The sequence below is a fragment of the Pelobates fuscus genome, chromosome 5, assembly GCF_036172605.1.
Source record: "Pelobates fuscus isolate aPelFus1 chromosome 5, aPelFus1.pri, whole genome shotgun sequence".
Lineage (NCBI taxonomy): Eukaryota > Metazoa > Chordata > Amphibia > Anura > Pelobatidae > Pelobates > Pelobates fuscus.
Window position 1 is genome coordinate 28,332,751 of NC_086321.1, and position 26,973 is coordinate 28,359,723.

Below are 26,973 nucleotides of genomic sequence, written 5' to 3' on the forward strand. Positions count from 1 at the left end.
AGTTGTACATTCGGTTTTGCCGAATTGCAATGCGTCCAGATTTTGGGTCATCTGAATTCCATAACTATGGATCGTATGACCAAATCACACAACAACTGAACTGATTTATGAAAGGGCAGGTTTGGTTGACTTGGAGTTCTGGCCTTGACACCAAATTAAAAGATGAATGATGGTTTAGGGATAGCCACTAAATCAAATTAATACATACAAGCTTAATGTTTAAAACTCGCAACAGAATGCTCAAACGCAATCAAACACTCAAGTTAGCTAATGTTGACCGAATGTAAACCATATTGGAATGGTTAAATACCATTCTATTTAGACATAATTCGGTCGACTGAATTTTTGTTTTATCCTCTATCTTTTACATCGATATATTTTTCTATACTGAGCAAATTGACTGGTCCCTGTTAACAGCTTTACAATTTCCACTTATAAAATTGGTTTAACATGTTCGTTATAGCTCAATAATTGTTATGTTATACCTGCACGAGAAGGACAGCATATGGGAGAGTTAGTGTATGCATTCAGAAACACAGCTCCATTGCTTTTCATGAACTGTAAATTAGGCAATTGTACAAAATTATTTTCTAGAGCGGTAGTCAGCCTTCCATCCTGAAATACAAAGAAAACCACATATAGTAAGATCTCCGGTCTATAAATAGCCAACCATCAACTAATAAATTCATAATCAGTTAAAGTCAATTTCAATTCTAGCCAAGATCCACGCTAGATTGCAGTGCATAACAGTTCTAACTAAAATAAATAACTTATTATTATCATTTACATAGTGGTAACGCATTTCGCTGCGCTTAAGAATTCTGGAATGGGGCTCTTTTTCAAGAACATGACATACAGAATATTAGCTGAAACAAGAGGTGAAGACGACTCTCAATGAGCTTACAATGTACGGTAAAAGAATTACATAAAGAGGAAAAGAAAACATTTTAGGGTTTTATTCCCTAAACAATCAATTGACAAAGAAAGAAACTGCAATTTGAAGATGAAAATATTTAGGTTGGAAATGTTCTCCACAGGGGCCAGCACGCATTGTGTGGGTATTTGTATTTGCATGTGTGTCAGTGTGTGTGTATCTGTATGTCTGTTTATGACTTAGTGTGTTTGTGTATCAGTAAGTGTGTTAGTGTGTGTATTTGTATGTTTGTTAGTGTGTGTGTCTGTATATCTACATATGGGCCAGTGTGTGTATCTGTGCTTCTGTGTATCTTTATGTGTGTCTGCATATCTGCATGTGTGTCAGTGTTTGTATCTGTGAGTCTGTGTAACTGTATGTGTGTCAGTGTGTGTCTGTATATCTGCATGTGTGTCAGTGTTTGTATCTGTATGTGTGTCCGTGTTTGTATCTGTGAGTCTGTGTCTCTGTATGTGTGTCAGTGTGTGTCTGTATATCTGCATGTGTGTCAGTGTTTGTATCTGTGAGTCTGTGTAACTGTATGTGTGTCAGTGTGTGTCTGTATATCTGCATGTGTGTCAGTGTTTGTATCTGTATGTGTGTCCGTGTTTGTATCTGTGAGTCTGTGTCTCTGTATGTGTGTCAGTGTGTGTCTGTATATCTGCATGTGTGTCAGTGTTTGTATCTGTGAGTCTGTGTAACTGTATGTGTGTCAGTGTGTGTCTGTATATCTGCATGTGTGTCAGTGTTTGTATCTGTATGTGTGTCCGTGTTTGTATCTGTGAGTCTGTGTCTCTGTATGTGTGTCAGTGTGTGTCTGTATATCTGCATGTGTGTCAGTGTTTGTATCTGTGAGTCTGTGTAACTGTATGTGTGTCAGTGTTTGTATCTGTATGTGTGTCCGTGTTTGTATCTGTGAGTCTGTGTCTCTGTATGTGTGTCAGTGTGTGTCTGTGTCTCTGTATGTGTGTCAGTGTGTGTCTGTGTCTCTGTATGTGTGTCAGTGTGTGTATGTGTATCAGTGTGTGTGTGGCTGTGTATATGTATATGTGCACGCATCTCGGCATCTTTGGGCGTAAATAACTGCACTGGGTGGAGATCAGTGTAAGGCCAGCTCCCTTAGTGGCCACCTAAATGAATTGTTCCAGCCATCATTTCCGCACTTCTTTAGAAAAGCATTCCAATTAAATTGTTAACAGCTTTCCCTCCCGAACCTTTTTTCCTCAATAGTTTGCCTTTTTACGTGGGGTCTGCCAGGCGCTGCTCCCCGCCTCCACTACTAATGCTAGATTGCTGGAAACTCATTGGCTGAGACTGGTGCCTGATGAGCTCAGCCTTGCACTGCAGATGTGGAGGTGGTTAGTGGCACTCGGCAGACCACAAGTAATAAGTCAAACCATTTGATTACTGTTATTGGGAAGTGTGACACTCATGGCACCATAATCACTACAGCCAGCTGTAATTGTTATGGAGCTGGGAATTTTCATATACTATGTGGAGTTGCCTGGAATGTCCCATTAAGAGAATCAGAATCGGCTGCATTCAGCATATTGTACGCAAAAGCAATATCTTCTCATGCTTCCTGGAAAAACATGTCCGTCACAGCTTCCTTTTTGTTATTATGGAAATGGCCATTACATGCTCTTAGAAACAAGTAACTAAGCAAAGCTGCTGTAGCAATGGCAGAGTCACGGGCACAGCAATCTTACTGGAAATGTACAACCTCTGAACGAAAGGGCTGCTTGAAGGGCACCATGAAATGAATATAACATTGATAATCTGTCATTTGCGTTTTTTTTCTTGTTTTCTCAATTTTTTTTAAAATGCATATAAAAGTTTTTCAACTGGCATCACAAACCCGTTCAGTCCAAATGTAGAAAACTGATGGCACACACAGGATATCAAACACGCAGACTTTATTGGAGTGGAATGGCAATGTTTCAGCTCACACAAGAGCAGCAAGCCAGTCGCCATCGTATAGGTGGAGACTAAGGACTTAGCAAATAACTCATCAAACTCCAGCTGCCCTAAACTTAACCCCTCCCAAAACCTAAACAACCCCTTCCTTAGTCCCACATTTAAAGTGGCTCCATCACCTGAAACTTACCTTTCTCCTATTGTTTCCTCATCTCTTCCTCTCTCGGAATTTGTTCCTCTTTCTTCATTTCTGATCTATTTCTCTTTAAAACATAGGACAAGTTAGGGACTACTTTGTCTAAAGCATTTTCCTTTCATTGGCAATCCCCACAAAGGATGAGGCTTAAGGCAAGCTGTACTCTCTGTTTGCTTTACCCTTTTGTCACATTTGTCAAGCATAGGAAAAATATAGAAAAATAAATAGTCTCTAATTTGACTTATGGAGAGAAATAAAAGTAGCAAGAGAGGTGAGAACAGACAACAGCTCAATTAGCCTGCCCTTTGGTGGGTCCCCGCTCAGATCTCAAGCTGGTTTTAGCTCAACTTGCGCCATTACAGAGAGAACATATCTGAAGCATATCTGACTAGTCCCATCCATACAGGCAGTCCAGATCCGAAATGCCAGCAAGTTCCCTTTGCATGAGAGATACGGCAACCCCAGACGATCGTTTCAACCTTGTAAGATATCATCAGTGAGGTATAGCCAATATCCCTCTCGGCATCGTGAGCAAGGGGTCCACGTCTGGATTGCCCTTTAAAATTAAGGAGAGATACCACTCACAGTTACCCACACGCAGCCACACAGATCACTCACACAATACACACAGCAAGCCTTATATATCACGCACAGAAAGCTACCACACACTTCACACATAGCTACAACACTTACAACCACCTTACACAAGACACACAACAACACTGCACATCCACCCAACATTTTAATAAATATTGACATTACATATCATAAAAAAATAACAAAGTGGAAGAATGTAACGGTGCACATAGCCGCCACGTGCTATGCACAGCACGTGGTAGCTTTACTGGAGTCTGGGCAAATGAGCTGCCCAGGCAGACCCAGCAAAGAGCCTCAATACTGGTCTGTTGGCCAGACTGCTGTAAAGGCAGGCTCTCAATATGAATGGATGATGGCAGCCGTGCCGGCTGCCCGTGGCCACAGAGCAGCCCACAGACCTTATCTTAGACTGCCGGTTCCCACTGTACACTTAGACTGCTACATCCATCCCACTAGGCTAGCTGCCTGTGCCTGTGTGCTCCCTGCCCCCTGTGCGTGCTTGGGATGTCACTGGTGCAGAAGGGAACAAGAAAAAAGCAATTGAGGCAGACCGGCAAGACAGCAGCAGCCAGCCCAGCATTGAGCCCAGAGAGAAGATAAAAAAAGGATAGTGAAATTTTTTTGGATTGATTTAAATATCGTAAAAAGGTATGGGGCATATGTGATGTCATGACATAGGAGGATCATACGCGTAGGTCATTGTAATATCACAACTTGGGGGTGGCAAAAATCCTTGCACCGCATTTTGATTGCCTTATCACTTTATTGTCTGAGAAATTAGATGGAATTCAGTTTGCTTGCAAGGTGAGCTTCCAGAGGAAAAAGTCCTATTTTCTTATCGTCTTCATATCACATAAATTGATGTGCCAGGCCATCATCGAGTGCTCAGCTCGCGTTCAATGGATAGGGTCTGGTATTACAGTGCAATGCCCACCTCTGACTCCACTTGAAATGTAAGTCTCTAACACTTTTCCAAAAAAAAGATGAACGTTTCAAAGGTAACCCTAGTATAAAATATTTCATTCAACAATTTTCCTTAATACCAACATTTCTATATTGAATATCATCCAACCCTGAAATTAAATAAGCATCAGTTAACCTTGATGGACGCAAGTCTCTTTTCAGCTATGTAACTATGTAACTATGTAACCCCTTGGCCTCTTTCAAAAGTACCCAAAGAACTGCATTTGTAAAGGGTTTTAAAGCCGTAATATCAAAGTGTAAGCAGTGCTTAACGCTGACACACAGAGTTAAACCTGTATAATGTGTTATAAAGTATAACTTTTGTTAGCATTATGTGTAATTTTTTCCATAGATAAGCTTCTCTGGCTTCTGTTTTTCATAATTGCGCTGAAGACATCTTTAGGGTTAATTTAGATCTGCGACAGATGTTTTTTTTTTTTTTTAATGTATATTATCAGCTGGTTTGTCATGTGGACTTCGGGTCATTCACACTGTTGCATCTTCTGGTTTCCAATTCACTACAATTCACTGTTTAGTGAATAAACCCAGCATTTCGCTGCCTGTTTTCCCCACTACGCAGTGCGTTGGCAAACTCTCCTGTCATAATAAATGCTGGACGCTATCCAGATGTGGGAGCGGTGTTCTTAATGGTCTCCAGAATTCGTTCAATACTTTCTCTTTCTTTATTCTGCCATAATGCACCTCTTGGCCACTTCACAAAAAAAAAAAAAAAAAAAAGAAAACTCTCTGGGAATTTCAAGGCTTGAGAAAATGAATGCCACATGCTTTGCATGTGAAAGAAGCAGTTACACTGGGCACCCAAAGAGTTAAAACAGAGTGTGCTCAATATTTGAACAACTTCCTGCGGCTCTAGAAATGTTAAACCAATGTCAGCAATTATATTCTCTCTCTCGCTCTCTCTCTCTCTCTCTCTCTCTTTCATTCCTCTCGGATTAAGCTGTTCCTTTATACACAGACTAATGCCTAATTACTCATATTCTGTTTGTGCTTGAAATCCCAAATCTGCACAAACTGTGATATTTCCAATATATGTTAAACTGTGAAAAAGTTGTAGTAACAAAACAAACTAGATATTGGTAAAAAAAAACTAACAAACTGCATTATACTTACAAATGCATCGCTCATCACCATCACTACATTATACCTGGTACCGTTTGATGGGTGGGATTGGATGGGGCGCAGGAGAACATTTGGCAGGGCAGATAACAGGAATAATATAAGAGAAGGTCTCTCGACCCACAGATGCATTCTGTATCCATGTAAGTATGACGGTAGACACAGATGAGGAAGCTGTGTTTTCCTGGCACGGGATTCACAATTTTTTTTATTTTTTTTTAAATAAAAGTTGTGAAGCTTGTTTATGCTTCATCCATCCTACACAGCATATGTCTAGAAGGAAGTGTTGCTAGAAAGGCACTTCCTGTCCAAAAATATGATTCAGATGTTCAGAGCTGTATCGCACACACTCAGTTACTTTTTCCAGAGTTTAAGTGCTAGTTTATTTAAAGTACTGGTTCATTATACACACACTTAAAGCCATACATGTACACTTTTTAAAAGCAAATATTACTCATCTATAAAAAGCGATCCGTTTTGTTAATCCAGCAAACCGAAACGTAGTTATTTCTCCTAAAATCGCCAGTTCAATTTAGTTAAACATTATCAATAGGAAATGAGGCACAGAGTATAAACTTTCAGTTCTGTGATAACTAAGCGTATATACAATTACAGTTATCTAGCAATTTTAGCAAGACAATGGGACACAAAATATGATTAGTGTGTGCTGCTTGGGTCTGTATTTCTGGCACAGATAAGATCTGGACCACTCGTTTAGACACAAACAGGGGTTTATTTATTAAACAGTAAATTGTAGTCAACCAAAATCGTACTGCAAAATTCAGGCTAATATAACTAAACTACAGGAAATTGGAGAATTTGTTCAAATTAGCATTGTTAGCCGAAATTCTACACTTCTGTGTTTCCACAGTAACAGTGCTGTACCTAGGTTATATAGTCAACAGGGGCAAAAATGTTTTTTCTCACTCCAACTGTTTTTGTTTGTGTATTTCTCTGCTTTACCCATGGCACGCTTTTATTAGGGAAATTACAAACACTCACATTCTCATTTAAAGTACACACACAAACATTCATACAGACACATGCTCACATTCATATACACACACTCACATTTATATACACATAATGAATTCATATACAGACTCACATTCATATACACATAATCAATTCATATACAGACTCCCATTCATATACACATACTCAATTCATATACACATACTCACATTCATATACAGACTCACATTAATATACACATAATCAATTCATATACAGACTCACATTCATATACAGACTCACATTCATATACACATAATCAATTCATATACACACTCAATTCATATACACATACTCACATTCATATACAGACTCACATTAATATACACATAATCAATTCATATACAGACTCACATTCATATACACATACTCAATTCATATACAGACTCACATTCATATACAGACTCACATTAATATCCACATAATCAAATTCATATACAGACTCACATTCATATACACATAATCAAATTCATATACAGACTCACATTCATATGCACACAAACAATCATATTCAAACATGTACACACTCACATTTATATACACACACATGCTCATATGGCCAGAATGGGAAAAAATTAATTCAGCTCGGGTATTTTTTATTCAGCGGTGCTCAGTGGGAGGGGGTAGAGCTAGAGAACTCAGACGTGTTGTGTCATCACCAATGATGCCCCATCACAGTGAGCATGTTAGTGCAACGCACTACCAAGGCAGTTCATCCACAAAGCCCAGCTGTAGAGTACTCGCATGGGAAAAGGGCTCTGTGTGTATTCTGCTAATTTAATTATAACCTGTGCTGTGTTTGCCTGTAACATGTCTCTGGTGTTTTCATGAGTGGATTACCAGTGGACAAAAGGGCCAGGAAAGAGTACTGCGCATGTGTTTGGAGTCTGCTTGTGGGATTGCATGTGTGTAGAGTGAGCTGTTTGTGTGTGTCTAAAACCTGTAGAGAGTAAGTGTTTGTGATTGTGTGTATAGGAGGCATAGTGTGTGCATAGGGGCTATATCTAGTGTGTGCAAAGGGGCTGTAGTGTGTGTGTGTGTGTGTGTGTGTGTGTGCAGAGGATTTAGAGAGTGTGTGTATTTTTGTACAGATCTAGTATGTGTGTATACAGCATCTAGTGTGTGCATAGTGGAGCCAGCGTTTGCATAGGGAATGTAGTGTGTGTCAAGAACAGGGCCAGGTGTGTGATTGGACCCTTGGCAATTATTTGCGTGGGCCGTCTGGACCCTTCCACTCCCTGGCATGCAATCACACCATCCGCCCTAACACAGTGGCGGAACTAAAGTAGTAAGGGCCATAGTGTGAGAATTTTTGTGGGCCTTCCTATCGCAAGTGTGGCAAAAAGGTAGATCCCTATATGTTGTGGAACTCTAGCAATGGTTTGACAGCTGGGGCTCTACAATTTCCTCATGATTGCAGGGTTGTGTTTGATACTGAGCAGTGTCTGTGTGTTTGAATGTAAGCATCTTTTTGTATGGAGTATATTTGTGTGAATGTAGGGTTGTATTTGTATGTGGTGTTGGCATGCAAGCATGCACTTATGTGTAGTGTTGGTTTTTGAATGCACGGGTGTGTTTATATTCAATTTTGGTGTTTAACACAGAGGTGTGTTGGCGGAGCCGGCAGCGTGGGGAGCAAGACGCCATCTTATACCACTCCGATACCTCAGCTTGGGAAAGCACAACTTACCGCAAGATACACGCGGCATATAGCTGCACAACTGCCATCCTTGCACTAGGGAAGCCCCAGCGGTTCGGCAGATGCTATTTGTATATACCGCGAGTACTAAAATGCAGGATCACGGGTATACCACATGGAGACCCCGTGGCTGCTGGAGAATGGGTTCTGGAACACCACTGGCTTTGACACAGCCTTAAAACATCCAAGCACAGACGAAGCACCTACTGATGCACCAATGGGGTGCAAATCACAGAGGCCGGCTATGACGGGGAACAATCAAGATATCAGCCTGATGCTGGCCTCCACTTTCAGACACCGGGAATCACCACCTCCCCCCTTGGCCTGAAACATGACCTACTAGCACATTTTCAAGATATGTTTTCAGCCAAATTAAACATGGTGAAAACAGAGATGCAAACCGTAACTAACAGGCTCCAGGCCTCAGAAGAGGACATGATTGACCTGAAACAAGGCATGCAAGCCCAAGCTGAATCGCTGCAGCACCTGCAAACTCTGCACTCTCAACTAACCACCAGAGTGGATCTCCTGGAAGATATGGGTTGGCAGAAAAAACGTCAAGATCAGAGGAGTGGCAGATTCTATTCCTACAGATGAGTTCCCTCACTTTATCAGACAATGTCAGGGACAAGATTGTAGACCTACACAAGGCTGTAATGGGCTACAAGACCATCGCCAAGCAGCTGGGTGAGAAGGTGACAACATTTGGTGCGATTATTCACAAATGGAAGAACCACAAAATAACTGTCAGTCTCCCTCGGTCTGGTGCTCCATGCAAGATCTCAACTCTTGGAGTTTCAATGATCATGAGAACGGTGAGGAATCAGCCCAGAACTACACGGGAGGATCTTGTTAATGATCTCAAGGCAGCTGGGACCATAGTTACCAAGAAATCAATTGGTAACACACTAGGCCCTGAAGGACTGAAATCCTGCAACGCCTGCAAGGCCCCCCTGATGGAGAAAGCACATGTACAGGCCCGTGTGAAGTTTGCCAATGAAAATCTGAATGATTCAGAGGAGAACTGGGTGAAAGTGTTGTAGTCAGATGAGACCAAAAGTGAGCTCTTTGACATCAACTCAACTTGCCGTGTTTGGAGGAGAAGGAATGCTGCCTATGACACCAAGAACACCATCCCCACCGTCAAACATGAAGGTGGAAACATTATGCTTTGGGGATTTTTTTCTGCTAAGGGGACAGGATAACTGCACCGCATCAAAGGGACAATGGACCGTCAAATCTTGGGTGATAACCTCCTTCCCTCAGCATTGAAAATAGGTTGTGGATAGGTATTCCAGCATGGCAATGACCCAAAACACACAGCCAAGGCAACAAAGGAGTGGCTCAAGAAGAAGCACATTGAGGTACTGGAGTGGCCTAGCCAGTCTCCAGACCTTAATCACATAGAAAATCTGTGGAGGGAGCTGAAGGTTCAAGTGTCAAATTCTATGACGCCGCTTATCCCTGATAAATGGCATTGAATCACCATAATCTGATTTTTCCTAAATAAAATATAGGTATTTGATATTCAAACCAATAATTTTTGCTCCTAATAAGCCTTTAACGGCTTTAAACTAATTGTTCACGACCATTAAGAGGCTTATTGGAAGCCAATAAACATGATCACATCTAAATTGAATCGATACCATAATCAAGGTAATTAAACTTCCTTGAAAATGACTCTTAACTGTCGCAAATTTGTCATGGACAGCCATGATTAGGGGTTCCTGTCTTGACATCACTGGTTAGTTCTGGTGTCCCCCAACATACCAGCACATCATTAGACACGCGCTCTGTTTTGTGCAAAATAAACTCTGGGAATACAGCCCAGGGCTCGACTGGCCCACAGTACTGCTGTGATAATTCCCAGGGGGCCATGGCACCTGGGGCTGGGCAGGCAACCATAATGCTTTTTAATTTAATTTTCCCCAGGTCCACAGTCCGAGGGAATTAAGAAGGGAGGAATTGGGCGATGGTTCGGTCAGCACACCGGCAAAGTTAGCAGCTTACTAGCAGTGGGGAGGAGTGAGATAGCACTGCAACTCTCCTTTAGCAGTTTCCAGCATATCGCACCTTTTCTGTACCTCCACCCCTGCACTCAAAAGTTGCCCTCCAGTTTTTACCAGCTAAACTTGCCAACAAGAAGAGGCCAGGAATTTGGTAACTTTATGAGTGAGACAACCTTCCAGTGGTCCCACTGCCTTCACAGTCCCCACTGCCTTCTGTGTTAGATACTAGCAGGCTTCAAATACCCAGCAGCCCATTACTGAGAGAGATTGTGTGTGTGTGCCTTGGAATGAATTTGTGTGTAGTGAGTGATCTTGTATGTGTGTGAAGGTCTGTGTATCAGAGAGTTTGTATTTGTCAGTGAGCTTATCTGCAGTGGGCTTCTGTTTATACCAATGTGTTTGTCTTTAGTAAGCATGTGTGTATGTGTGTCAGAGAGTTTGTCTGTACTAAGTTTGGGTGTGCGTGTCAGTAAACTTGTCTGTATCAGTGATCTTGTGTTTGTCAGTGATATTGTCTGTCAATGAGCCTATTCCTGTGTATCAGTAAGCTTGTGTGTTTGACAGCGAGATTGTCGGTGAACTTGTGTGTGTCAGTGAGATTGTCTGTATGTGTACCCGTGTATCAGTAAGCTTGTGTGTTTGTGTCAGTACGATTGTCTGCATGTGTACCTGTGTATTAGTGAGCTAGTGAGCTTGTGTCAGTGAGATTGTCCATGTATGTGTATCAGTGAGCTTGTGTGTTTGTGTCAGTGAGATTGTCTGTGTATCAGTGAGCTAGTGAGCTTGTGTCAGTGAGATTGTCTATGTATGTGTATCAGTGAGCTTGTGTGTTTGTGTCAGTGAGATTGTCTGTGTATGTGTACCTGTGTATCAGTGAGCTAGTGAGCTTGTGTCAGTGAGATTGTCTATGTATGTGTATCAGTGAGCTTGTGTGTTTGTGTCAGTGAGATTGTCTGTGTGTCAGTGAGCTAGTGAGCTTGTGTCAGTGAGATTGTCTATGTATGTGTATCAGTGAGCTTGTGTGTTTGTGTCAGTGAGATTGTCTGTGTGTCAGTGAGCTAGTGAGCTTGTGTCAGTGAGATTGTCTATGTATGTGTATCAGTGAGCTTGTGTGTTTGTGTCAGTGAGATTGTCTGTGTATGTGTACCTGTGTATCAGTGAGCTTGTGTGTTTATATCAGTGAGATTGTCTGTGTATGTGTACCTGTGTATCAGTGAGCTTGTGTGTTTGTGTCAGTGAGATTGTTTGTGTGTTGCCTTACTGTACCTTTTCCATTTTTCCACCTGAAAATACCAATAATTTGCATTAAAAAAGTAAAATACACATTTATATATGTAAGTGTAAAGTATAATACTGCAGGGTAACACCCTTCATTGAGTCTTTCGGTAATAGATCTATGGAGTTATGTGACAGAGGTCTTACAATACGTGAGATATTTGATATTAATGCTAGTGAGGGTCTGCCTGCTGTACCATACTGTATCCCCATGTTGCTGGCTCGGTGTTACAGTAACGTTCTATAATGACACATGGTACCTACAATAACGCATTGCGTTTCCACTAATACTGATCCCGCTGGCTCCCCGTACCGTGTGCCGCGTCAGCGTGTCACGTGACACAATAGCTGCCTGGGGAGCCCTGGAGGTTTGTCTGCAGGGAAGAGGTGGACAGAGCTGCCAGCCAGTGAGTGTGAGTCTCTTACTGTCAGCCCCTTATCATTACCGCACTCAGTGTCACAGGGAACAGCACCACTGCTGGAGAACTGCAACTCCCATGGTGCTCATCCATCCTAACAGCTGGCCAAGCATCATGGGAGTTGTAGTTCTTCAATACCTGGTGACCCCCCCCCTTGGCTATTCCTGCTTGACTTTCATAAATCAGGGGTTAATTCCAGAAGGGAAGGCATTGACATGCTGGGATAATTAGTTCTTAGTTTTGTAAATGCCACCTTTATACATTTTATGTAATACAGTATCACTTTCATTTAGATATTTATCACAGTATCATTTATATATCGATCATTCTAAGGGATAAATAACACACATGGACAGTACAACAGTGGCAGAAATAGATTAACATTGTATTACTGTTAAAAATGACAGAATTAAATTGTTTTTTTTTAAGGGGGGCTCTAAGCACCATAATTAACTCAGCTGATTAAATTGGTTATGGTGCCAGGGTGCTATAACTGCAATTTTTTTTATTTGTCAAATCAAATCAACCTAAGTGGTTGAAATTTGTGCCCTCGGAAGACAGAGGCAGTGACATAAACCAGGGATAGTTGGAAATTTACCAGGGCAAAACTGTCTGCCCTGGAAAAAGTTACCTTACCGGTAACCTAGATGGCACTAAGGCAGTATAGCGATAGGAATCACATTTGTATTCCTAACGCTATATTAGTCCTGTAAAGCATAGCTGCTGACATTTTAAATGGACAAATAGGGACACGTTCATGTTAGTGGTATGAGTTGGTATGTGGTCATGGCGGGACTGTTTTGAGAAATTTTAGGTGGCTTATTAATAACAATTGATGAAACTAAAATGTTGTTTCGAACAACAATAATGTATGTTATTTACACAGACTTATTTTCTAAACACATTTATAGTAATTTAAAGACACATCACTGCGAAGCTTCTAAAAAGGCACATTAGAACAGAAAAGAGGGATAAAGGGACTGTCTTTCTTAAATAGGGATGATTGGGAGGTATGCTTAAAGTTGAAAGTGAAGGCTTCTCATACAGAAGCACTGGATTCAATACTTCTCTATGGGATGCATTTATGGCAGATCATAGTAATTGCCACAAATGTCCACTGTGTCCCACTGTTTCTTTAAGAAGCATTGACTTGACTGGGAGATGGTCACTGTTATGTGGAGGGAGTTGATGCTTTACAATTTACAAGAAAAGATACGTTTAGCTTGTCCTTTTCAACTGCATCTTTGGTTCCAGATGTTAATACTGGGGAAAAAAAAAACTATTTCCCCTGAACATTAGTGATTGCTGGGAAACACGTTCCATTTTACGTACGTTTTTTAAATTGCTTTTTCAAAACTAGTTTGAATACAGAACAATCATGGTTATTCAGTAAATTGAGAAGAGAGTGCATTTCAAATTTAAGGTCTAAATCGGGTTTGGCAAACTTGTTTGGAATCTAGGAGCCAGTTTTGTATCTTCTTTTTTTTAGCTGACAGTTTCATTTTCAACAAGAGGGACACTATAGTCACCAGAACCACTACAGCTTAATGTAGTTGTTTTGGTGTCTATAGTCTGTCCCGACAGGCATTTCAATGTAAATACTGCCTTTTACATTGCTGCCTTGTAACACCTCTAGTGACTGTTACTCAGATTGCAACTAGAGGGTCCTGAGCAGTCTTCCTCCCAGTGCCTCACAAATTCCTTTCTACGTTTTCTGTCTTTTTACTGGATATCTGTATCTTTTGTATATACTCATCTTTCTTGACCCACATTGTTGCTTCTATGATGGCTACTGTAACCATGATAACCGCAGTGTGTGTCCTTCATGGAACTATTGTCAGCGTGCAATGTGTTTATTAATTACTTTTTTGGCTGTTTTTATTAGCAACTCATATCATTGCAGTGTATTGGTCTTCCCGATGATTGTATTGGTGAAATGCCTATTTCCTTCTGCCCCTATAGCTAGCTGACGACACACTGTACTTGCAGTAGATTCTCTTTTGCTTTATTCCCACATAAAGAGACGAATCTCTGTGTTACATTGAATGAAGTCATAGCGATAGCGTCATTTGAGCCATTGGTGTAGAACTGGCAAACTTATATCCTGCTTTTAAGTTTTTTTTAGGTAGTCTTCGGAGACAGGTAAGAACTAGTGTGAGAGTTCTAGTGAGAACATTTTCAATCTCCATATGTTGTTGGTGGTTTTTCATATACAACCAAGAAAACATACAGGGAAAAAAGTACACGCACATTTTCTTTGGGGGTACATCTACTAAGCAACTAAAGTGGCTTTGTCACCTTCTGGGGTCCCTAATGGTGACATCACCGTTTGGTGTGTGGAGGCCATGGGGTGCAGTGAAAGGTAAGATTTACTTACCAGAATCTATCCCTCTTGTTTAATATTGTAAAATGTCTTTCTTCTAAACAGATAGAACATAAAGATGGTACAGAGTAATTACAATATGATATTAACATTTTACAGAAGTCATAAAGTTGAATTTGGGGAAACCACTTGAAGCATTCGTTGTGTTGAGCTATTTCAATTGCTGTGGTTTGATTTGTTTATTGCAATTAGCTGAAAGTCTGTAAATTCTGACAATAAACCTGATTTTCAATAGTGGTTGAATAATTACAACTGTATTTCCACAGCACTTTCACTTTAAGAATGTTTATCAAAATAGGAAAAAAAAGTTTATTTATTTTTCTTCAAAAACAGACAAAAGTCTGTTTAAAGCGTTACTCCAACCACCATGACTACTGATGCTTTTAGAAGTTATTATGGTGGTAGGAGTCTGTATATGCTGTGTTTCTTTTTGAAGCGCCAAACATACAGGGATATTTGCACTTGTGTGCCAGGGACTTGTTACATGTGACTCTGGCAGCCCAGAACTCTATTCTGGACTGCCAAATGTGAGTTCTATGCAAAGATTACATCTGTCGTTGGCGTGCACTACATGCCTGCAACAGACCTAATTAGCTTCTCCCTTGCAGGCAAAGCATGCAAGTAGAAGCATTTGTCTCCTCTGTTAATGTAAAGCCTTCCCTGCCTCTCCATTACCTTCTATTTTGGGCTATTTTCAAAGCTTGATTGGCCCTCACAACGCCTGCTGTGACGTTAGACTGGTAGTGGAAGCCACACCTGGAGCTGCTCCCAACACTGGTTACAGGTACATCCTTGCTTAGGCTTAAGCATTATTTTGCATTTAGGGGAGGGGACCTAAAGAATAATGCCCAATAAGGCATTATTTATTAATAGGTTAAACGATCATCAAAAGGATTGTAGTACCCCTTTAACAATAATCATGTTATAAAGTATGGAAATAATACAATCTAACTTTATGGATATTTGTATGTTCATTTATTGACACCTATTTTGCTTTATTTTTAGAATCAATTATGTCGAGTAAAGAAGTTAAATCTGCCTTGAAAAATGCCAGAGATGCTATAAGAAATAAAGACTACAAAGAGACACTCAAACAATGCAAGGTAATTCATGTAGATATATGCATTTTTACAGTATATTATTTTTATTATAAATTCTGTTAACCGTTCAATAAAAAAACATTTGAGTAGATATAAATTTGTTTTATACAGTATATATACACGAGTTCCTACAAACTCTTTGCACTTGATGTCCCCATGTTTCTTCTTTCATCAGAGTTCTTTCCAGGCTGTATATTCAAAAAGGTAAACAAGGAACACCGACTGGGCTTTCTTTGATAACACAGAGATAAAAAGAAAATAGTGAACAGCGCATTCAAATATATGAAAATAGAGTGTATAACTTGTCCACAACCTTCACCACATCACAACTGTGTGCATTGAGTTACCAAAAAGTGTGTGTGTGTGTGTGTGTGTGTATATATATATATATATATATATATAATAAATACACAAGATCCAGCGCACTCAACCATCCCCCCATGTTTCCTATATATATATATATATATATATATATGATTTATTGATCTTGGTAAAGACCGGTTGGTCCAAACGTTGATCGTTTTTTGCTTTGTTTTGGAAAAATCCAGCGAGTGCTTTTTTATTTGTTTATGGTATGTATAATTGTAAAATTGTAGTAGATGTCACTGCAGGGATAAAACAGACAAAACACTCTCATAGAGCAATACAATTATATCATAAAATGGTAATATCCAATTTATCTTATAATTATCGCACTCACATTTCTCTGAGCCCTGTCTTTATAACTGGGTTAGGGTTGGTAGCAGCTTAATCCTCAATAGTAAAGGACTTGAAAAGCAGAACCAGTTAGGATAAAAGTAGGTAACATTTATTCCAAACAATAATAACAACCTTACATTAAAGTAACTGGAATGCCATAATCCTAATTTCACATAAAACAGCAAGTGCAATGTGTTTCAGCACTCTCCGGTGTCTTCCTCGGGAGCATGTATTTTCCTTTGTCAGGTCGCAATATTTTAAGCTAGTTTTTTGCGCCATTTCTGACGTTAACCTCCACCTCTCCAATTAATATCCTTCAATCCTGTCGTAGCAGCTCGTCCTACAACCTTGCGGCCGCCATCTAGATGCTCACAAGGGCTCTGTGCGTCATTTCATGTTACGCCATTTGCGTTCCAGTGTCAATTTTACCCGGCGTGTGCATTCCACCTCACTCGTGACCATCTTTTGAATAATTTTGCCGGCACTGTATCATGTCCCAAAAGTTACAGAAGACCATTTCAACCCAATTTAAATACCCACAATTCCAATCAGCCAATGTAATAAGTCCGGTCGGCCATCTTTAAAGCATATCTCCGCTGGTCAGTCCTCGTAGCTGAAATAAGCAGTAAAATAATCCAAGACCTTTTCCCCCCAGCAACTAGACGACGCATAGTTCTGGGAGTCAGCTGACATTTTTTTGGCCACACACTGCTTTTGCACAGACCCCTACATGGGGTTTCTCATACAAAAATACTGTCCTTTTCCTCCCAAGGTCCTCTGTGCCTGAGCGATCCTTGCATAATCTATAACTTAATTATCTCTCAGGTACAAAAAAAATCTACAATAATTTAAAACACCCCAAAAATGCATTTTATTATTTATTTTTTTTTCTATTTTTTTTTTTATTGAGGCAAGCGTTAAAACGGGTACAGAATAAAGAAAAGGGGATATACGGTATTCATACAGGTTGGGAGCATGGTAACACTAAGTAGCATCTCTTAAGAGTAGCAGCCTCATTTTATATTAACTAAGCATTCCAACATATTGTCAACAAGTTTAGTATAGTAAGAGTAGAAATAGCTAAACACATGCGATGTCCAAAGTTTAGTATAGTAATCGTAGAAATAGCTAAACACATGCAATGTCCAAAGTTTAGTATAGTAATAGTAGAAATAGCTAAACACATGCAATGTCCAAAGTTTAGTATAGTAATCGTAGAAATAGCTAAACACATGCGATGTCCAAAGTTTAGTATAGTAATAGTAGAAATAGCTAAACACATGCAATGTCCAAAGTTTAGTATAGTAATCGTAGAAATAGCTAAACACATGCGATGTCCAAAGTTTAGTATAGTAATCGTAGAAATAGCTAAACACATGCAATGTCCAAAGTTTAGTATAGTAATAGTAGAAATAGCTAAACACATGCAATGTCCAAAGTTTAGTATAGTAATCGTAGAAATAGCTAAACACATGCGATGTCCAAAGTTTAGTATAGTAATAGTAGAAATAGCTAAACACATGCGATGTCCAGTAGCTTTAAAGCGTGAGTGACACCTAGGTGAGTCAGCCATTTTAACAGGAGGGTGCTCGGTTCTAAAGTTATAGCTTGTACTAATTTCGTAAAGACAAGTTAAAAGCATGACACAATAATTAATAAAGGGATAACATTTTGAGAAGCATGTCGTAGAGCTGACAGACGTCTAAATTAAGTTATCTCAGGTTATACATACATGAGAGTGAAAAAGCCGAGCTGGTATTAAGACTAGTTGTTTATATGTTCAGCCGCTGTCTCCAGACCCCCCGTCCCCAGGTGAGCTACCTCAGGTGTAGGCGTAATCGGGTATCTTGGTGTGGTATACATGAGTAGTGCTCATAATGCTGCGGTTAGGCCCCCTATCTCGGCAGTGACTGTATGAGAGCTTACAAGGCAGCCGAGCAGGCTATTATGTTTCCTGACACCCCCCTCTATTGTTAGACTAACCAACTTGGGGGAGGGCATGGCTGAGTACCCCAAATTGGGAGGACCAAATTTTCACATACTATGTTGACAGAGGCTAAACAGGAAAAACAGGAAAAATGCACGATGGCTGCTACAGTGAGACCAGGTCTGCATGTCCCGTTTCAATCAGAGCAGCAGCTTCATATTAGGGATCTGCAGGGAGTTCAAACTTATCGGTAAGGTGTTAAGGGGCACTCTGTCTCTGCCGCTCAGTCCGCTATGCGTGTAGTGGGGAGCTCAGAGCTCAAGCTCCTGTGTCATCCAATTCCTCTGCGGGGCGTCTTGGGAGCTGGTCCCTGGTAGCTTTGGTGCGCGGACAGAAGTCGTCGGTGTTTGTAGGTCCCTTCCTGGCTCCAGGCCTCGTTCAAGGTCAGCATCCTTGGGCCACAGACTCGGGTTCTCTATGAGGCCGGGTCTCTCCCTTTGTGGGTGTCACGGAGGGGCCTGATGGTCGTCCTCCGCCAGCGGCATGTGGCCCTCTGGTGTGGTGGTCGATACCTCGGAGGGGGTTCCCTCACGACCTTTGGCCTGGACGTGCTCTTGGTGCGGGTAATAGGTGCTTGGTGTGTCGCTTTGCCCGGAACGGGACCGTGCTGCTCCTCGTGCCTGCTCCTCCCCGCTGCGCCACTGCGTTTGGGAGGTAGTTGTGAGGCCCGCTGCTCTAGCCTTTCCCAGAAGCGCTGGAATATGATGTCCAGTCGCTCGGACAGAGGCCGGGTGGGCAACAGCCTGTAAGCATAGTCGTTCGCCGCCATCTTGCCATCAAGGCTTGGGTGGCCTGTGGTCGTGGATGAGTGCGGTGGCTCGTGTGGTCAGTCGAGTAAGAAGGCAACGAGGGAGCGTCCGTCTCCCTCGCGCCGCACGTGAATGTAGGCCTCATGGTACCGCTGAGCGAGTCTGAGTGGGGCATCCACTTGTGTGGTATCGTTGAAATCCCAATTTCAGCGTCTAGGTGGGGAAATTGTAGCTTAAAACACAGTTTGTCTCAGGAGCTCTTGCTGCCTGCTTCCACTCAGTTCAGCGGCCAGGCCCCCCCCCCCTCCCCAAAAATGCATTTTAATACTTCAGGACCCCATGAAAGTTACATCACCGAATAGCTTGGGTCTGAGGTCTTGTAGCCGATAATAGTTCCCCGCTGTCCGCGTTCGGAAAACAAAATGGCCGCCATTTGTTTGCACACGTGCGTTTGGTTATACAAATTGCGGCCACACAGGGGAAACACTTTCCTTGACGAGCAATTTGTGGTTAACCGCCAGGGCCGGATGGTTGTTAAACGATGCGAACAAGGGGACCACACAGATGGGGTTCGGTAAACAAACGGGTGTACGGATAGCCAAACAACAGGGAATAAAAGTGTCTTAAGAGAGTTCATTCCGTTACATGTCCATTCTCCATAATAAGTGTGGGCAGTAATACATAAAGTACGAAGTAAGAGAAGAAGTAGTATAAGAAACTGCACACACTTATACATTTAAAAACTAATCACTCATAAAATAGAATAAAACAGTAATGTGAGAAACCTATATTAAATATAGTTATATTAAATCAAAGTCTACATTTAAGCCATTTGGAGAGAGGGTTTCGATATCAAAGATCCATTTAATTTCTGTTTTATTAAAGAGACATTATAGTCACCAAAACAACTTATTGTATTTGCTCTGATGAGTATAGTCATTCCCTTCAGGCTTTTTGCAGCATACACTGTCTTTCCAGAGAAAATGCAGTGTTTACATAACAGCCTAGTGATAATTCCACTGGCCACTCCTCAGATGGCTGCTAGAGCTGCTTCCTGGTGCAGTGCTGCACAGTGTGACTGACATTTATTGTCTCCATTCTCTGTGTGGAGACACTAAACTTTCTTCATAGAAATGCATAGACTAAATTCAGGGCTGGTGCAAGGATTTTTGGGTACACAGGTGAATATGATTTTTGCGCCACCCCTCCCCCCTCCTAACCCTCCCAAATAAAAAATAAAAAAAATCTTCACCTGAGTGCCTCTTAACCCACATTTTGTTTCTTATCCCCCTTTTTAAAATGTTCCTTTAGTGTATCTTATCCCCTATTTTTTCCCATTGTGTGTCTTACACCTCCCTTGTGTATCTCTTACAACCCCCCTCCAGCCCCTCTGTGTCTCGTTAACCCTCAACCTCTTTGTATTTCTACCCCAGGCCCTTTTGTGTGTCTCTTTCATCCCCAGCCCCTCTGTACATCTTTCTCACTTCCAGGCCCATCTGTGTGTCTTTCTCCCCACTCAGGCCCCCCATGTGCCACTCTTATCTCCATGTCCCTTAGCGTTCCTCACCCTTCCCTTCCATGTCCCTCTTAGTGGTCCCCTCCCTGTCTCTTAGTGTTCCTCTCCACTTCCGTGTTAGTCCCTTCCCTAGTATTCCTCTCCCTTCCCTCTCTTTTAGTGGTCCCCCCACCCTTAGTTTCTTTTCCTTTCCCTTCTCTGTCCCTTAGTGTTTCTCCCCCACATCCCTCTTAGTGTTCCTCTCTATTTTAGGGGTCTCCTCCCCAGTCCCTTAGTGTTCCTTTTCCCTTTCCCTCATCCCTTACTGCTCCTCTCTTTTCACCCTTAGTGGTCCGCTCCCCTCCCTCCCTGGAATGCCTCAACACCTCTCTTGTGGCGTGGCCGAGCGGAGCGCACCATGGTACAGGAGCTTCAGTTTCCTGTACCTGGTCGGACTTCCTGTCAGTCCGGCTGGGTACAGGAATCAGAAGCTCCTGTACCGCGGTCCGCTCTGCTCCACTCAACCACACTACACTGAGTGACTGGCAGGAGGAAGCGCTGTGTGTTTTCTTCCTGCCAGTCACTCTAATCTAGCTCTCGGCTGTACCACCTTATGGACGTGCCGGCCCTGATTTAAATGCCTCTCTATGAGGAGATGCTAATTGGCCAGGGCTGTGTTTGGCTTGTGTGGACTCTGCCCCTGATCTTCCTCCTTGACAGTCTCAACCAATCCTATGGAAAAGCATTGTGATTGGCTCAGAGAGTCACTTCTGATGATGTCAGCCAAGGAGGCAGATCCGGGGCAGAACCACACCCGCAGACTGGAATACTAGTGAGATTGTACTATATTTAGGGGGGAAAGGGGTGGTTAGAGGGTGATTGTAACACTATATCCTTTTTTTTTTTCTCCTCCAGCTTTATTGATAGTTTAAAATTACATTTCTATGTTCTAGGACTTCAGTTTCTTTAACCATCTGACTTTAAAAACTGATTACAAGCAAATGAAACTCAAACGGTTGTCTAAATTGATATCGTATACAAAAATAACATCTCGATTTTATTGAAAACATTTCTCTGACATTCCTGAATAGCTTAGACTTCTCATTTGCTAAATTAACTGATACACATCATGGGTTTCTCTCATTCCCATGAAAACAAAAACCAAAAGAATAAAATAAAAATAAACCTTGCTTTCACCTGTATCTCCAATGCTAACTCAGTGGCCGAATTGCTGCATATGGTTTAATCTGCCTGTTTTAGACACGGCCACTAGCTGACTGTGACGTGTTTCCACCCACGCTGAAGACAGGGGCCTGATACAGAGGTAACAGCTGAGGTCGGACATTGAGACCATCAAACTTGAATGGCGGGATTTTTCAGACACATCAGTAGCCCTTTCCCACTAGCACAGGCACTGTCGAAATACCTGTAAAGTATTACTGTCTGACTCAACTCTTCCCATTCATTAAATCCCAATTCACCAGCGGCATGGAAAGGGGGATCTTTAACAAAGCATTATACACAACACCTCTACCAAACTAAACAGAAACTTTTTGCAGTTAAATGCAGAAAGTCGTTTTTTTCCACCCCTTTCCTCCTTTTACACGTCAAGTAAAGCTCACTGGCCTGGGACTAGCTCTATCTGCCAACCTTTGGCCAGTGAAGAGGATTCAGAGAAAATAATACAACCATCAATCAGAAAAAGGAGCATGCATTCCCTGACTCCCCACAGCGGTAACAGTTGACTTCACTGGTCTTGCTGCAATTGATGGCTACGTGGCCAGTTTCACCACACCTGTAGCATTTCACTTTGGTGCAATCTTTCTGAATGTGACCAAACTCTCCACAGGAATAACACTTCTGCTCATCAGCATGATCACAGTCCCGAGCAAGGATGCAGTTGTAGCAGCATTGCTCTCTCTCCTCCCTTGGCTCCTTGCAATCCTTTGCAATTTGCCCACCACGGCCACAGTTATAGCATGCGTCCTCCTGAAGATCACAGTCCTTGGCAAGATGGCCAGATTCTCCACATCGATAACAGATATCCGGCAGAGATGAAGAAATGAACTGGAAACCTGCCCTGGATGAATTAAAGCCACCTCTTCCTCTGCCTCTTCCACCACGTCCACTACCCCCTCCAGTTGGGCACTCCCGAGCCCAGTGACCAGAGCGACCACACTTGAAGCACTCGTTGCTGCTCATTTTCAAATTGGTTTTCCTCTGATTGGTATCTCTGCCTGCGCCACACGCGGTTTGCACACGGCACCAAAAATCCACTATATCCTCTTAAGTTAATTTAAGTATCCTTAAATAGTTTCCCCTCTCCAAGGATTTCTAACTATCTGTATACTCAGTCACCCTTGTGGAACTCATTAAATGGGCAGAAACTGGATGATTTCAAACTTTATTTTGAATGTTTTTCATGTGTTCATTTATTCTTATTGTCTGTGGTCCTTTCAACATAATAGGTGGAATTGGCGTGATTAATTGGCTGCATTTATTTTTTTTAAAGTACCAGATTTTGCACATTTGTTTTGCATGGGCTTTCTTCAAAGCTTAATTGCAACTTGATTTATATAAAAAGGCCAGTACAAAATGTGTTGCTATCATGGGTGTCTGCCTATCGGGATTTTTGTCAAAATAAAGTGTGTTAAAAATGAGGCTCAAAAAACACAGATACATGTGCTTTCCAAGGAATACACTAAACCTCTATACGTAATTAAAAAACAAAAAAATAAATAAATATTGTGAACGTACACAATTTAACCCATACAATACTAAGTAAACCTGTGTCAAAAATCAAATCAAAACATATGTGACAGGTTTGAGCCCTGGAAAGTCCTAGGGCAGGAGTAAGCAACGATTGGCCCTCCAGACGTAGTGGACTACATTTCCCATAATGCTCTTACAGACCTAATGCTAGCAAAGCATCATGGGGGATGTAGTCTACAACATCTAGAGTGCTGAAGGTTGCCTACCCCTGTCGTAGAACATACTTGGACACTAATGGCAGCTAGATTCTTCCTTCTTAGTGCGATGCTTTGACATTCCTTCCAACCATGAGATGTACTTTATAACTGCTCCAGACAAAAGCTGTTCCAGGAAGGGAAAACTTTCTAAAAATATCTGGAGGTTGGTATTTTTTTGTGGATTAGCCAAGTCAAAGCTTGTGGTTCACTCAAACCCATGTGATTTTAAATCTTACTCATAATGTAACCGGTTCTTGAGCCAGAATGTGAGTGTGTAGAGGATTGGTGGGTGGTATACAGTCACTTCCTCCTACTTTCTGCTCCCTTTATATTGTAAAAAACACATTTGGTAAAAAACATAAATAGAAGCTAAATCATCTGACTCCTGCTTTTGGCTTCCAACAGATCTCTAAAAGACGTTATTTGTTCTAATCATTTGCAAAACAAATATGGTTTTAGTGAAAAATCAATTTGTAAACTTAGGAAGGCTGGCAAGGGCGATATGGGCTGTTGATAATCCTAGCAGGAGGTGCATTGCGATGTTTCTTGGCTGTTCGTATTGATTCTTTATCTTTACAATGCGTTTTGCTAAGCACCATAATTATTAAAGCATTGGCTTTCACCATAGAGAAAGCATATGGAGAAGAGGAATAATGAAACCTGTTTTCTCTTTATTTACAACGTTTGCCGTGGCGTGTAGTTTCTGTTTTAAAAAATGTGCTTTGTGATCAGTGATTGCTGTACAGGATCATAGTTTAGAGTTGGTTTAGTAATGAACGCAAAGCAGTAAAATTCTCAAGGTTCCCTTTCCTGTGATAGAATGTAACTTACTGTTATCACTGCGTTATGTTTTGAAAGTGGAGAAAGGGCTGGTATCTACAGGCACATCCTAGTTATAGAATTATGTAAATCACTGATTATTTAAAGGCTATGCTAAAACTGTAAAATTAACTACAATGGACAGTTCAATCCTAGCAGCGGCACTAACCATTAAACATTAATAATTGTATGTTTTGGTTTCTAAAGGCCGTGCTAAAGCTGGAAAAAAATAACTACAATGCCTGGGTGTTCATCGGGTTGGCAGCAGCAGAGTTGGAGCAGCGAGATCAAGCTCAGGCTGCTTATAGAAAGGCCACGGAGCTCGAACCGGAACAGGTGCTGGCATGGCAGGTAAGTGTCAGATCAGCTGGTAAAGTGTTACTGTCACTTCTGAGATTTACATTGGAATTTCATGTAATCCAATGACATCATGTGAAAACATATGTCTTCTATTTGAAATGCTTTTTGTCAAAATGTGACAAATGGCGTAGATTCATTCAGCTTCTGCCTGCTGTATCTTGCCTTTTCCCGTCTGCCATTACCCGTGACCGATGGCATCTGATTGTGTATGTGGAAGATCTTTGTAGAGCCCTGTGCTGCTGCACATGGATGATAATAAAAAACTGAAGTGGCTTCTGGTTTCTTCATGTGCCAGGAGAAGAGGGATGATGGTGCAAGGTGGAGAGCTTTAGGTGGACTTCCCTTCTCACTCTCTCATCAGGCACCACCCAACCCACCATGCAAGCAGACACGTAACCTAGCTGGGTTTTTGCAAAAGTAAAAAAAATTCACCAATAAAGAAACCAGACGTTACTGTGCTCTAAACACCAGAACAACCAATGCTCCATGCACAGATAATAGAGAAAGAGACTCATCCATATCTCCCATCAGTTTGTTAGTGCCAGATGTAACTAAGTTTGACTGCAGTGCTATACTTCTATGGTCTGTGGCTAAGGACCAATTATCCAAATCATGCCATTGAATTGGTATATTGTAGCCCTCTGTAACCATTAGAATTTCCACACACCAATACTGCTGTATGTTTTTTTTTTTTTTAGTTTTAATCCAGGTTAATGTAATGAAGTACTACACCGTATAATGTTTTGCGTTAAGAAGATTTCTATACCTTGGTCATACAATTCTGAGTATGTCAGATGCACAAGTTTCAAAAGGAAACTTTGTGTTTTAGATTATCTTTTTTATGCTTTAAGCTAATGTGCACTTCAAAAGTTTATATATCTCAAAGAGAAGCATGCATATCTAACCTTCCACTTGAGCAGTCTCAGAGAAGCATTGGGATACCTACAGCCCGGCCCAAAATGTTCACGAGCGGCTACGGTTTATGCCTTTCTGGGATTTTTCATTTATTTATTTTGCATCGTTTTATCAAATGCAACATTTGCAAACCTGATCTTGCTGTCATTTCTTCTACCTCACCAGACAAAGTACATTTATTCTCTGTCCAGCTCTCATACGTATTGGCAGCTAGATGGTTTCTGTGGATTAGCTAATGTAGAACTTGTACAGCTCATGTTCATCAGATTTTTAAATCTATTTTTTTTTTTTTTTCTTTTAAACATTTATTATGCAGGGATTGGGAAACTTATACGAGAAGGTGAATCAAAATGATTTTACACAAGACTTGCCAAATGTATATCAAAAGCTTCTGGAACTTTACAAAAGGTAAGCTAGTAAATATTTAATCTCAGCAGTCCCCATCATAAGCAAACATAGCAAAACATTTAATACTAATGTACACTATAATAATAAAATACACATACTTACTGGATAAATAAAGAAAGATGGCCAAACCAATCTAGGAGGACAGAACAGGGGGTAACCCTAATGGTATGAATAAGAGACAAAAGAAGAAAAAGATCTGCCCTATAAGGTATATAACAATATACACAATATTAAGGAAAAAACTGTTAAAATAGTATCCTTTATTAAATAAACAGAACAAGAAAAAGAAAACTTAACCCATATATAAAGGTAGGGGGAAGTGAGATAAGACACACTTAAAGGACCACTCTAGTGCCAGCAAAACATACTCGTTTTCCTGGCACTAGAGTGCCCTGAGGGTGCCCCCACCCTCAGGGTCCCACTCCCGCCCGGCTCTGGAAAGGGGAAAGGGGTAAAAACTTACCTTTTTCCAGCGGTGGGCGGAGAGCTCTCCTCCTCCGATCCTCCTCTTCTCCTCCCCGTCGGCTGAATGCGCACGCGCGGCAAGAGCTGCGCGCGCATTCAGCCTGTCACATAGGAAAGCATTCATAATGCTTTCCTATGGACGCTTGCGTGCTCTCACTGTGATTTTCACAGTGAGAATCACGCAAGCGCCTCTAGCGGCTGTCAGTGAGACAGCCACTAGAGGAAATAGGGGAAGGCTTAACCCATTCACAAACATAGCAGTTTCTCTGAAACTGCTATGTTTATGAAAAAATGGGTTAACCCTAGAAGGACCTGGCACCCAGACCACTTCATTTAGCTGAAGTGGTCTGGGTGCCTAGAGTGGTCCTTTAAGTAAAAAAGATATATCGAACCTAAACTAGGGATAGGATGCTGCTGCCTACAGAGCGCCTCAGTGGCAGTACAATCCACCTAAAGAGTTGTATATGCGTACTCCTTGCCAATGC

The 26,973-nt window shown here is 41.4% G+C and overlaps 3 protein-coding genes across 5 annotated transcripts in view; 1 reads left to right on the top strand and 2 right to left on the bottom strand.

Annotated features, from left to right (window-relative positions):
- Positions 1-6,001, bottom strand: part of ARSK (arylsulfatase family member K) — a 58,090-nt gene extending 52,089 nt beyond the window's left edge. Inside the window, exons 1-2 of the mRNA XM_063456750.1 lie at positions 5,718-6,001; positions 486-615 (exon numbers count right to left, since the gene is read on the bottom strand). Of these exons, the coding sequence (XP_063312820.1) occupies positions 486-615; positions 5,718-5,855 (268 nt within the window). The 5' untranslated portion in view covers positions 5,856-6,001. The remainder of the gene's footprint in view (positions 1-485; positions 616-5,717) is intronic.
- Positions 6,002-12,070: 6,069 nt separating this feature from the next.
- Positions 12,071-26,973, top strand: part of SKIC3 (SKI3 subunit of superkiller complex) — a 105,675-nt gene continuing 90,772 nt past the window's right edge. Inside the window, exons 1-4 of one of the 3 annotated variants that reach the window (XM_063453685.1) lie at positions 12,071-12,133; positions 15,528-15,625; positions 24,548-24,691; positions 25,932-26,023. In XM_063453685.1, coding sequence (XP_063309755.1) covers positions 15,536-15,625; positions 24,548-24,691; positions 25,932-26,023 — 326 coding nt within the window. In that variant the 5' untranslated portion in view covers positions 12,071-12,133; positions 15,528-15,535. Of the gene's footprint in view, positions 12,138-15,527; positions 15,626-24,547; positions 24,692-25,931; positions 26,024-26,973 lie in introns of all 3 variants that reach the window. The other 2 variants (XM_063453686.1, XM_063453687.1) reach the window with 2 other exon arrangements.
- LOC134612335 (CCHC-type zinc finger nucleic acid binding protein-like) lies at positions 22,248-22,791 on the bottom strand. Its single transcript, XM_063456673.1, has one exon. It carries the CDS (start codon positions 22,752-22,754, stop codon positions 22,248-22,250), a length of 507 nt encoding a protein of 168 aa, XP_063312743.1. The 5' UTR covers positions 22,755-22,791.